At 32.8% G+C, this 13,994-nt stretch overlaps 1 protein-coding gene and 1 long non-coding RNA gene across 8 annotated transcripts in view; one reads left to right on the top strand and one right to left on the bottom strand.

Annotated features, from left to right (window-relative positions):
• ST18 (ST18 C2H2C-type zinc finger transcription factor) overlaps positions 1–13,994 on the top strand; it is a 166,797-nt gene that overhangs the window by 101,564 nt on the left and 51,239 nt on the right. For all 6 annotated transcript variants that reach the window (XM_074278266.1, XM_074278248.1, XM_074278225.1 and 3 more), the window contains 2 exons: positions 2,311–2,516; positions 5,518–5,729. In XM_074278266.1, the coding sequence (XP_074134367.1) occupies positions 2,311–2,516; positions 5,518–5,729 (418 nt within the window). The remainder of the gene's footprint in view (positions 1–2,310; positions 2,517–5,517; positions 5,730–13,994) is intronic.
• LOC141548943 (uncharacterized) overlaps positions 1–13,994 on the bottom strand; it is a 147,549-nt gene that overhangs the window by 85,193 nt on the left and 48,362 nt on the right. The window lies entirely within an intron of this gene.

Genomic DNA, 13,994 nt, shown 5'->3' with positions numbered 1-13,994 from the left:
TCTCTGATCTGATCAAATAATTTACTGAATAGCTCAATGTTCTCATTGTCCCTTTCATTAAATAAAACAGTATAGATGCAGCTACTTTATAAACATAGATATTTCTATATTTACATGACATATGTCATACCTATATAATAAACATGTATGTTTACATATACAAAGCTATGTATCTCTACTTAAAAATTGTTTATTACACAAAACATTTCTGTGAATAATAGAATTCCATTTGAAATATTACTCAGATTGCCAAATTTGAGGAAGAGTTTATATTTGACATTATGCTAGGTAGTCATATTTTTCAATTGTCAAATTTTGAAATCAATATTGTTGTCCATATGTTTTTATCATTGTTTTACAACAAAATGAGTCAAGCATTCTCCTCCTTTGGATTGAGTGACTATTACCTTAAAAGCTCAACCTCTGAACTTTGCACCAAGGTATAAGAGATTACTTCAGGCCAGTGGTAATGATCATGGTCTACAATTCTCTTAAGTGTGGCCTAAATCAGATTAAAATGTAGATCTTATATATAGTTTAGTAGCCCCCATTTCTATTTGGTTTTGATATCACTGTTCTAGGTGTTCTAGCCTTTCTGTGAACTTCAGCATCCCAGAGAAACAGCTTTTCCTCAGAACTCTTGACCAAGGGATTTCTTTTTTCTATAAACCTAATCTTTAACACTTATGGCTAAAGTTGCTGAGATATTGGCCTGGATATCTAAACCTATTTCATACCATAGATTCAAAAATTCACCACTCTCAATCATTAACTTATAATTTCTCTTCTGCTGCCATCATTGATGTTGGGTCCCTTGATTTTAGTACATTTCTATAGCATTCAAAAAAAGAAAATTAGAGTTAGAACCAGGAGAGAACTGGATTTGAATCTTGCCTCTGACATTTACTAAATTTGTGACCATAAGCAAGTCCCTTAATTTCTCTGAGATTCATATTCCTCAGCTGTAAAATGGAATAATATATATTTCATAGGGTTGTAAGGATCAAGAAAGTGTATAAAAATTCAGTTTAAATGTCAGTTATTTTTATATTGCTCCTCCTTTTGTCACTTTGCTCTAATACTGTCAGACTTAATTATCTTTGTCCATGATGATTATTCATAAGGGAAAAGAGTATATAAAGTCAAAAATACTACAAAGCTAAGACAAAATAAGAAATTGAACAAAGATCTTCTGATTCCAAAGTCAGCACTTTTCCACTGTACACTCTTGCTTCTCATAGCTTCATCTCCAATGGTGCTTATAGTGTTCCCTAATTCCTACATCTTATTTCCATTTGATACAAAACAAGAATGCTTTTCTCCCTCCAGAATACTCCTCCAGACTGACCAAATGAGATACTTTTAAAAGCTCATCAATATATCCTAAAACCCCAAGCATACTCAAAGTGTTTTAGGAAACTTACTAGTCACTGATGGACATTTAGTATTTCAATCACACTTTTCTTCTAAAACATTAAGTCACTATCCCCTTTCTGGGCTAAAGTTGAGGGCAAGATGAAGGATACCTCCTAAAAGTAATATTAATTTTTTCATCACTAAGAAAAAAGAATAATTCAACTATCACCTGATTCAATCCCAACTTTCATAAATCTTTTTTGCCTCTGTTACAAAAAAGATCACTACATTTATAGATCAGACATTAAGATGAATATTTCTTTCTACCTTATTATCCCACATTGATAGAGCCAATACACATCACCTATACCGTAACAAAATGTGGCAACTTGTAGGTACCTTTCTCCAAAAAGCTCAAAGTGATTAACAAATATTTTCTAAATTGTGGAAATATGTATAGAAGAATCGTTCGTGTTTAACATATATTAGATTATTTGCTATGTAAGAGGGGGTGGGAGAAAGCAAGGGAAAAATTTGGAACCCAAAGTTTTACAAGGGTGAATGTTGAAAACTATCTTTGCATATATTTTAAAAATAAAAAATAATTTTAAATATTATCAATGTGAACTTTGCAATAATCATCCTCTGAAATGACAGAGGCAGAATTATCCCTGTCAAAAAGATGGGAGAAAGTAAGAATATATTTTAATCATGGACATTAAGAGAATAAGACATAGAACTCTGAAGTTTTAAGTAATGAGTATTCTACTAACGTGTGTTGCTATCATAGTCCTTTGTCCCTTCTGATATACTCTGTGTCTTAAGTAAATATCTATGAGCTTACTGACTCTATGATATGTCTGTCCACTTTTTTCCAGGTGCTGATATTTATATATTCATCTTTAGTTCTTTTTTTTTTTTGACTTTTCCATTCTACCCCTTCTGTCTTTCCAGGATGAGCCTAGTAAAACAATTTGAGTTATCTCAGTTCAGTTTCCGATCATCACAAACAGTCACATCTCCTAGAGCTACAATGACAAAAGAACAAGAGAAGTTTGGAAAAGTTCCATTTGATTATGCCAGCTTTGATGCTCAGGTTTTCGGAAAACGCACAATAGTACCAGCAGTACAAGGACAAAATCCACCTCAGCTTCCTGAATGTAAGCTTCAATTTCTAACAGTGATAGAAATTACATACATTTCTACTTAGAAAGATGGAGGAAGGAGAGGGGGAAAATCATTCTGGATTTTTTTAAGTGTAAAAAGAATAATTGGTTATAATGTAGGTTAATTGAGTTCCTAAAAAAAAAAAAAAAAAAAAAAAAAGGAACGTAGAGGTATGATGGGATTAGGAATAGAGACCTGGTTTTATTTGTAGATCAGTGGATTTATAGCATGTTAGAGCTAGAAGTGACTTGAAAGATTATTGGATCATAGCATATTAAGAAATTGAAGCCTAAAGAACTCAGGTGACTAAACTTAAATCATATTAGCTTTCTATTAGCAGAACTGGGACTCAAACTCATGTCTCCTAGATGACTATACCTTTTTCTAAGATTCTCTTTCTATGTGATCTAGGAAAATCCATGTAAAATCTCTGAGCCTCAATTCTCTGAGCTCTAAAATGATGGGGGCGGTTCTAGAGAATTCCTGGGATAGACATTGATAATTTTATTATTTGAGTATCTTGCACTTAGGTGATGCTGCCTAAGTTTTTGGGAATTTAAATATTTCTATAAACAGTTTGAAAAGCTTTAGCTAAGATGCTATTATTATGAAGTGAATAAAAGAAATTCTAAAGGATATTTATTAAGTATCTGTCTGGAATTGGATTTGATAAATTATAGGAGTTAAGAGCTATTGTGATTCAGTCATTTTTATTTACAATGAAACCAAAGAAAAGAGAAATGAACGTTGATTGTTTATTTGAAATCCGACTTAAGCTGCAAAAACATTCAGTTGATTAAAAGGTAAAAGAGAAATATTTCAAAAGACACAATTCCCAAGAATCACATTTTTTTGTTGTGGAAATATATATGTAAGTCCATGGAAATTATGCTATAGAGAATCTATGACTCAGCTATAAGTTGAACAATATAACTTTTGAGATCCTTTGAAACTCTGAGATGATATATAATTCCATATTTAAAAATAAATTTAAGATTTAAAATAGAAACATTTTGAAATGCATTCATATTTAATTTGGTGACACATCTATTTAGTCTAAAAGAGCTCAGAGTTCTTACAACAAAAAATTATATACAATTGTTTCCTTGAATTTTTTCTACAAAATAGTTCAAACTCTTTAAAACACTCAAATACAAATGTGAGATTCTAAAGAAGAACATAAGTTGATTTGTGCCTCTGTTGAGCTAGTAACAAGTTAAGAAGATATCTAAGTACCCTTTAGAATCATTTACCAGAACTTGAATTTGTTATACTTGACTTACATGGCCATTTTGGTCTAAACTACAAAGAGATGTATAATACTATTATTTTCTGAGAAAAGCATCCATTTCCCATGAGATGTAGAGCCAGAATAATATTAAATACTCTTATGAGAATATATTATAATTCTTTTTGAGTATAAGCTATGGAAGCTTAAAACTGCACTGAGCCTTTTGGGAAATGATTTATAAGAGAACATTTCATTCTAACTGATATTTCAACTATCCTTGACATGATTAATATATATTTTTTTTTATCCAGAAGTATTTTCAATTATTCTGGATAAAAAATATATATACTAATCATGTCAGTAAAATTATATTTTCAAGTTAGAAAATAACAAAAACACCTTTAATAGAAACTTAATTGTAAGTGGCTTCCAGGAAAAAAAAGAGAAAAAAAGATTTACTAGATCCATTTTAATGCAAAGAATTTATTCTGTTTAATCATATATATTGGAGCATATTATAGAATGATGACCTGGTATCAAATTCTAATAATGATAACAATAACAAATAGCTAACACTTACATAGCACTTGAAAGTTTGTAAAGTTTTGGTATGCTTTTTACATGCCATCTCAAGTGAGATAACAAAACTTTACATACATGTTAAAGTTTGCAAAGTGTTTTAAGTACACTTTATATATTTTCTCATTTTATAAAATTAGAATAACAAATATAATTATTCTTTTCCATAACATATTCGGTAAATACATATTCCTGTTTTAATAGATATGCAATAGTCAGACTTGCTTTGCACTATTCTTCCTCTTTTTTATGATTTAGACCTGGATTAATAACTTAAATGTTCTATGTTTTATTTTATTGAAAATAAAGTTGTCAGGTTTTCTAAAAGAAAGATATATTTTCATTTATCTGCATTAGGTATGAATATTACATTTCCCTTGCTACACATATTATACATACCTCAAAATATGAAAATAGATTTCTTTTTCTATTTATAAATAAAAAATATATAATTTGTAATAAGCAGCAATACAATACCAGAACTCAGTCTTGAATTCACCTTGAAAACCTTTCCCTCTGTCCTTAACTCACCCTACTCTATATGAATTTTCAATGTGCCAGTTCCTGAAAGACCCCACAAATACTTCAGATTCACGTAGTGGAACTAAAGCCAGTTTTAACTCTGAATGGTTTTACTAGTTTAAGGGGGGTGGGTAAGCAAACATTGAATTTTATTCTTATTTTTCATTTTTATCTCCTAAATTAGTACAAATAATTATATGATCCAGAAACAAAATACTTTAACTGAACTAGCATGTTCTTTGAATTCTAGACATTAAAGTTATAAGCCTTTCTATCATGATCCTTATGAATTTGCTGGGGTGTTGGGGTTGGTTTTTTTTCAAAGTATTTCACAATGAATGGTGCCAGTGCACCTGCCCCACTAATGGTATAGAGTTTTTGTTTAAAAGAGAAAGAAAGAAAAGGGGAAAGGGGATGAGGTGGGGAGAGTAAATACTAAAATATTAAGATGAGTTCTTTTCCAGCAATCAGATAATTTGATCCTTGGACCTCTGTTAAAGGGAATTTGAGTAACCTGTATTTAACATACAGATGGAAAAATGGACCATGTTTTAATTTATTCTTCACACATTTTAATGTACAAAATTACCACCTGAAAAACAAATCTATTTAATGACTAAAAACACATACATGCAATGGCTAATCAAATCTCTCTTCAACAGCAAAGCATTTTTCAAATCCAGTGAAACTTTCCAATCGACTGCCTAGTGCTAGCGCCCACACACAGAGCCCTTGCCGTGCCAGCTCTTATAGCTACGGTCAATGTAGTGAAGACACCCACATGGCAGCAGCTGCTGCTATCCTGAACCTTTCCACCCGCTGCAGGGAAGCAGCAGAGATCCTCTCCAACAAACCACAGAGTCTGTCTGCCAAGGTAGGGTAGTCCAAGAACCTGGAGGGTGTGCTAGCGACTGAACTGTGAGAATAAACTGCCTTTCATGTTCGCAACTACATTCAAAACATCCCCTTCCTCCCCCTCAAAGAAAGACTTTTTTCCTTGCATGATCTTTTCCAGAGATTCAGAGAAAAATAATAAGGTACCTGAATGGTTCAATTGAAAAAAGAAAGAATAAGTGTATGGTTCTGCTTTGATCCTTAATACTGGATCTGAAGAAAAATGGGAGGGAATAGGGGATGAAGAAGTAGAAAGAGAAAGGGAGGAGTTAGCCAGATTTCAAAATTGGTTTGGGGGAAGGGTGAAGGAAGATGAAAGGAGAGTTGATGTTTAAAATTTTTCAGTTGTTTATTTTTTCTGTCAGAAAAATCTGTGATCATAAAAGATGGCTGAGCTAAGAGAGTGAGGCTTGTAAAAAAAGATTTTGCAAATATTACTCAAGTAATTTAATTACTGTGTGTTACTTGAATATTTTATACTATTAAATGCCTAGTTTAAACAGTTATGGTAAAGCAGAAGGACACAATTTTAAAACCAGAAGAAATGGAAACTATGGCATTGGGTACAGAGATGTTTTCCTGGCTTATGTAATGCTTTACATGTGCCTTAGAATTTATGTTCTGTAAATGAATGCGTAGTTTAACTGGAATCAAACTATAATTCTGGCTCATGGAAACTTATTGTGTCTCCAAAGCTTGGTAGCCGCCAGAAAATCCACATTTTCCCTAATAATATTGTTTGTCCAGAAACAAGACAAATTATTAAGCACTCTAGAACAAATTCATAGTCTACGTAATTTGGTAGGAATATCCACTGATCTTTACCTTTTGCAAGCAGCAATTTTATTTTATGAATGGTTAGCTGGCCACAACTAAATTGTGTAGTTAGCGGATCAGACATTTATTAATAAACTACTATTATTATACTTCAAGTTATAAAATCGTGTCCTTCCACCCTTCGGGTAATCTTCAAACCAGCCATTTCCTTCCATTAAAGTAAACATTTTGCTACTAGTTAAAATAGCATTAACTGTAATATCTACCTGTCTTTTGCCTTCCTTTGTATATCTTACAACATTGGCTAGCACATAGTAACCATTTAATAAATGTTTATTGATTAGTTGATTGACAGGAATTAATATATTATATTCTACAGAAAAATTAAAGAAATGCTTGTCACTTGAATACTTCAGGGATTCATTCATGTTTCATCATATGTGTTTAACCCTTCTATGGAAACAAATTGTGACCTTAATCTATAGTTTTCATGAATTTCCTGCATTCTTCCATATCCCTCACTCCCAATGTATCATTCATTCATTCAGCAACTATTTATTAAGAGCCTCATAAATAACAGATATAGAAAATGTAAAGGTAAAAACGAAAGACTCTGTCTTCAAAGAATTTATATGGTATCGATAGAAAATAATATAAACATGTAACTAAATACAAAATGGATACAAAATAATTTCTGAGGGGAGGGGAGGGTATTAGCAACAAGAAGGCAAGGCAATTATAGGACAAACTTCCTATAGGAGATAGCATTAAAGTAAACCTTAAAAAAAAAACCAGGAAAATCTCCATTAGACCAAATCTCTGAGGTAAGATGAGGAAGGAGTTCATTCCTATTGTGTAAGACAGTCACCTGAACAAAGGCAGAGAGATAGGAGAAATTCCAGAATGTCATGTTCAAGAGACAGCATGTAACCACAATTGGCAACATCTTTCAGAGCAAGAAACAGAGTAACCTGCCTTCTGATAATGGGTCTTTCCAACATTGCTGTGCTAATTTTCAGACAACAAAAATGCAGTTCATTGCTGTAACTATTCTCCCATTCAGCATGGTAGAATATGCCAGGACTTACCCTCTGCTCCAATAGCCTGTGAGAACTCAGGGGTCCCTCAATGCTATGATGAGATATTAGAGTGAGACTTTAGTGGAAGGATTATTTAAATATTTTCTAATGAGATTCCTTAAAGTGTAAGATTTATGTAGTTTAAAAGGAAATATTATAGGATGTCCTAGGCACCAAGATTATTAGAAATGGAACTTTTTTTAAACACAGGAAAGTTTACCTGGTCATCTGCTTCCCAATGTCTGTGCCAGTCTTTCAGGAGACCACAGTGGCAGCTCAGTGCCACATAACATTTGACAGAAGAATCAGAATTAGTTTCTGGACAGAATAGAGCCAACTTAGCCCCATGAAGACTTAGTGGCCAAAAACTGCACAAAAACAAATTTTAAGCAATAAGGCTTTTGAACAAAGGAAAGCACAATCTTTTTAAAAAGTACAGCAAAAATTATCAAGCTGTAGTAATTCAAACTCATCCAGCAAATCTAAAGCCATTTTTAACGTGCTTTACATTTTTGTATTATTATTTCATATTATTGCATTATTTTATAACTATAGCTTCTGTTAATGTTTTAAACCATGAATATCAATGTGCTGCTTCTTTAATACATCACTAACAATGTTAATACCTACAAAAATTACTGGAATGATGTAGAATGAATACTTTCAACATAGTAGGATACAAACCTCCTTATTCTTGCAAGCAGTCTCATATTTTTTCTCTGACCCTTAGATTCTGTTTTATCAGGTACTAAATCCAAGCAGTGAATCATGTAAAATAACTTTTTTTGTCATACAAGCTGATCTTTCAAAGTATATTTCTAGTAAGAAAAAAATGACTTTTCAATTGGCACCTTTTTGAAATCAAAGAGTTATCTTCCTGTGTATTTCTTATTTCATTATTGGAAACACAGTCATGGCAGGCTTAGAAGTAGAAGAAAAATATAGCATGCAAAGAGTGTGAGGGACACTGTTGTCATGTCTCATCAAACACATTGTCAACCAAGTTTTAATTGCATAAGCCTGACAATTGATGATGATGATGTAAGAGACAGAAAGTGCACAGCTTGATTTTTAGGATGAGTTTGCAATACTGGCAGTTAGAAAACCTATCCTTTCCCCATGAAAATGTCTCATTCGACACAGTGGTTGTTAAGAGAGGATAAATATGGCACCCCACCATGTCACTTTCACAGAGTGCTTTCCTGGAGGCCCAATAATACACACAGAACTTTAATGACTTGCAAAATTCTGCCCTTGTTTAATCCTACTTATATGACAATAAAAAGAAAATTCATTACTTCTTTTTAAAATTTCCTAGAAGAGAAAAAAATCCATGTTATTAACCTTGCAAGAGTTTGCATACACAGTTCATGATATAAGCCTATTACACTATATCTTCTTTCACTTCTTATCAATATATTTTTATGAAGTCAATTGAATTTCTACCATCATAAATGGTTGGTTATGTGATAATTGCTATTATTCTACAAAAGTTGAGCATCTTGAGTTCTATTTTTTAGTAATTAGGATATTGAGGTTAGGTAGATATGTCCCTTCTCTAGACTTCTGTTAAAAGCTTTTTTTGATGTCTTGGAGGAAGAAAAAATATCTTTCATATTATCTTAGTCCCAAATATTCATTAAATCCCTACTAAATGAAAAGTACCATGGTAAGTAATAGAAATGAAAAAAGCAAAATAGAAATTTTGCTCTTAGGAAATATTAAACTATATATTAAGTAGACATGTTCAAGACATTATACAAGTTTAGTTATAATCCTTGTCCTAAAGATTATTGTCTAATACGGAAAAAAGCTAACACTTGAAGAAAGTCATTTTGCCATTTCTTAAAGATCCAAGCAAAAAGTGATCTCACTTTTACTTTTTCATAGCAATTTGCCTATGCCTCTCCTTTGAACTTATCTTATTTGTCTCTGTATTGTAAGTCTTTGTATGCTTATGCTTATCATTCTTCCCATTGGATTATAAACTCTTTAAAACAAGAGACTGCATAGTAACAATCACTATCCTTCACCAGTGCTTTACACAGAGTAACGATATACATGTTTGTTTGTTTGTTTGTTTTTAATAACATGACCAAGCTCTAGAGTATGTAGGAGGCAGATACAGAAAAAGTAGAGTCCGTGATGCTTTAGGAAGAATACCACTTCCTCTAGGGGTCAGGGTTGATAAATCACATTCCACTTTGAAACTGGAAAGAAATAAGGGGACAAAGTGAAATTATTGATTTCTTATTATGTTCTTCCTTGGATTTCCATTTTTCAAATGTAGATGACTTTGTATAGAAAAAGGGATATAATGGGAAACTCAGCTGCCCACATCTAACAGTATTCTTAATTTATGATCTCCAATGGAGGTATCTGGTGTAAATATATAATTTTGAAACCAATTATTTTAGTCACTAAATTTGAGCTTATTGTTATTATCTTTAACAATAATCAGTTCATACATGAACCCAAATTTAGTAGGGGAACTCAATTAGTGTGACATAGGAATTTCTGAGTCCAACTCCATTCTCTGATACATACTAGCTATGTAACCGTAGGCAACTTGATTATCCTTTTAGTGCCTTTGGGGATGCTCTGTTTTAAGTTTTAGAGATGGCACTGATAAGCATTGGGAAGCATTGATACTATCCAGTAATTCCCTATAATCAATTAAAACACTATCTCTATCTCCATCAGTGATTGGCAGAAATCATTGAAAGTATGAAAAAGAATAAAGACAACGATCCTTCTTGAAGAGTAAAATGTTTTATATATCTTATTAATCTAGAAAGGAATGAGGATAATAAATTCCCCTGTTCTATGACATGAGGGAAATGACAACATTTTAAATCTACAAAAACAGTAAAACCTCTTATTCATATATCACAACCATACCAATTAGAAAGCAAAGATCCACATTGATTTTCTTTTTTACAAGTCATCGTTAGTGGGAGAGCTGTAATTCACTAAAATTCACAGCATTGAAGTAAGAAGTGCAGGACTAAGAGAAGGGGGAGAAAGATGACTATTTGGAATCTTAACAGAATAAATCTCAATATAATATGGTAACAAAATCATTCAGCTGTATTGCTTGCATGTCACTTTGGAGAATCAAAGAAGCAGAAATAAATAATAATGTTAGAAATGACTGAATACTAAAAATAGTTGAAGTTTTCTTTCAATGTGTTAGGCTCTCTTCTGATTCTTCTGTGTATATTCTTCTGTGTATAGGATCGGTATATTAATCCTGAAACATCCATGTGAAGTTCCCCAAATTAGTTATTGGAATAAGCATGTAATCTATTTACCATCAAACCATCTAAGTCACTTATAAATCTTTATTGGAGAAAGGTCTTGGGATTACTGTGATACCAGTGTTTGGAAAGCCCCATCCTTAACCTAGGTAACTCAGGCTAATGATACAGTCATAATGTTCAGCACAAACTGGCATTAGTCATTGAATTATCATCTCTCAGTGGAGTTGTTTGCAGAGAGCCTTGCTCTCTCCCAGTGAAAGCCTGTGCCAAAACATGTCAGAGATATTCCCCATTCTACTTCTCTCCTCCTACCCTTATCCACAGAGGTAGGAACAAGCTTCACAGTCTATCTTTATCCCCATCACTGTTGCTTGCCAAGCACTCTGTTTAATGTTTTGGTGTTTTCCCCACCTGTTTAGACAAAATGGCATATGCACAGTGTGCCTTAAAAGAAAACAAAAAATTGACACTTGCATGAAATGTTTAAAGTTCAAAGTCTGTTTTGTGCTTGAACAAGACCTGAAAACAAAAATGATGTCATATCTCTCTTTTTCCTCCCTGCTAAGAGAAATAAGCCAGTGGCTGTCTCAATTATTAGAATCAAAAAAGCACAGTCTCTCCATAGTTCTATCCTAATGGCAGAATGATTCCAGTTATTGTCAGGAAAACATTATCAGAAAACAGAGGAAAAGGTCTCTGGGTCAGGAATCACAGGAAAACAAATGACAACTATGAAGGAAAACCAAATGTTCACTGACTTTCATTTTATCCCCTGGACAATAGCATAAAGTAGCTTCTCATTTGTTATTCAAAGACCAAATAGAATGATTTAAAGAGGTTTCATATAATATGATTCAGATTCCCAGGGAAAGCTTGTTGGCCATGTGTAGCATCCTAATTTTAAATTTCAGTTTTAGGGGGAAACTAGATGGCACGGTAGATAGTGCACCAGCCCTGAAGTCAGGGGAACCTGAGTCCAAATCTGACATCAGACATTTAACACTTCCTAGGTGTGTGACCCTAAGCAAGTCACTTAATCCCAATAGCCTAAAAAAAATCAGTTTTAGTTATCTGTTTCTTCTCTATTTAGCCACAGTAAATTTCAAGACTTGGTGCTTATTTTTGCTGTGGATGTTATGGGTACTTACTACTTGTTAATTGTTGAACAAATCTGTATAAAAGCTTTGAATTTAAGTCTTTTGAGGGTATCAATATTTCATTTTAAAGTAGTTTTCATGACTAGTTATATTAAATGCCAAAGTAAACTTTTGATCTAAAATAAAAAATCTTTATTCAACTTTAAATGAATTTTTGACTCTTAGTTTTATAACACATTCTTTTATTCAATAATATTTCTTAAGATATTAAGGCATTACATTGTGTTGGTCCCATAATGTAATTTACAATAGCTTCCAAAACAAATGTCTAAGAAATTAAACTACATAGCACATCCAATTTGGTTCTTTGAATTTATCACATTACCCATTCCTTACAGCATGGTGCTATCTCATTTCATTGATATACCATAATCTGTTCAACCATTCCCCAATCATTAGGTCCATAATTTGTTTCCAACTTTTGAGAACTATTACAATGAAAATTTTATCCATATGATTTTTTTCTTGCTCTTTATAATATTCTGGGCCTGTGGTCCCACTTGTATAATTTCTGGGACTAATGTTATGAATTTGGTAATTTTAGTAACTTTTGTTACAAAATTCCATTTTCCCAAATACCTGAACTAATTCATACCTTCATCAATAGTGAACTCACTTGTCTTCTTTTCTGAGGCTATGTAAAAGAGAATTTCCTTAAGGAAATATTGGACTAGATAGTATCTATAGTCCAATTTAGATTCCATGAAATTTGGAATTGCCAAAGTGAATGAATATCAGGGGGAAAATTCATCTTTTTCTTTTCTTTTTTGTATTACCATTTGGAGTTTGAATGACACAGAATAAAGTGATACATATTGATACGGCCCTGAATAAAAAGCCATGCTGTAAACGTGTGATCCATCCCTCTATGGGCAGAAAGGGATATTTTTTTCTCTGACTACGCTTAATTGTTGAATGCATCTGTGCACTCACTTAAAGCCCATCTGTACACTGCTTTACAAATATACAACCCATGTATTTTCCCAATCAGAATTAGGTGTTCAATGAAATACCGAACTTCAATGTGAAATTCAGAAAACTATATGAAACATGGCTTTTAATCCTCCCATGAGTTTCTGGATGCTAGTTGTTTCCCTGCACCATCTATCCAGTCCACCCTGGTGACATCAAGATGTACAATCTTTTCTTTGAGAGTCTATGAACACTGTTAAAATTCAATAATTGTGAGATTTGATTTTTCTTCTGTTTCTTTTTGCTTTGTACCTTTTTTTTGCTTGATGTTGCCTTGGAGTAGTTGATATTTTTCAGTGAAAGAGAGAGAATCTGCACTATTTATGGGTTTTGCACTATAAAACTACTGCAGCCCAGTCACATGGCTTCCTTTCCTAAGCCATCTGTCACAGAGGTCTGGAATTTTATGTGAATGTTGGTTGTGCAGTCTTAACCCAAGTTTTTTTATTATGAAAAATGTCAGCAACTACAATATTTAGCATTTTACTTTACATTGGTCATTAAACTTGATTACTGTAGCTCTGTTTCATTGCTATAGTTACATATCAACAGTGAAGCCAAAAAAACATTGATGCAGTCATGGCAAGGCAAAATTGTCATATCCTAGAGTGGGGCACTTGGCACTGATATAGTTAATATCTTGGATTTTTGTAACTAAGGTTTATTAATGCTGGTATAAAAAGTGTATTTGATATTATACAGATGGCGTAAGATGTTGTGGTTACTAAGTTATTATCCGGGATAAGCTGTACTGTCAAATTCAGGGCTTAAAACTATCACAGGAGATTAAACTATTTACTAAAAGGGGGCAGAAAGATATAGCCAAAGCATCTTAGTTCAAACATATTAGAAGTGTATTTACTTCCCATAAATACAATAAAGTATATCTATCTTTTAAGCTGAGAGATTGAAAGCACAAACTCTGCCAGACACAAGAAGCAAGGACAAGTTGGGGCTTTTAGTTCAGAATTGCACACAAACAGCAGGCCAATGGAAC

The sequence above is a fragment of the Sminthopsis crassicaudata genome, chromosome 1, assembly GCF_048593235.1.
Source record: "Sminthopsis crassicaudata isolate SCR6 chromosome 1, ASM4859323v1, whole genome shotgun sequence".
NCBI classification, from domain to species: domain Eukaryota; kingdom Metazoa; phylum Chordata; class Mammalia; order Dasyuromorphia; family Dasyuridae; genus Sminthopsis; species Sminthopsis crassicaudata.
This window is presented reverse-complemented; position numbering and strand designations above follow the sequence as displayed.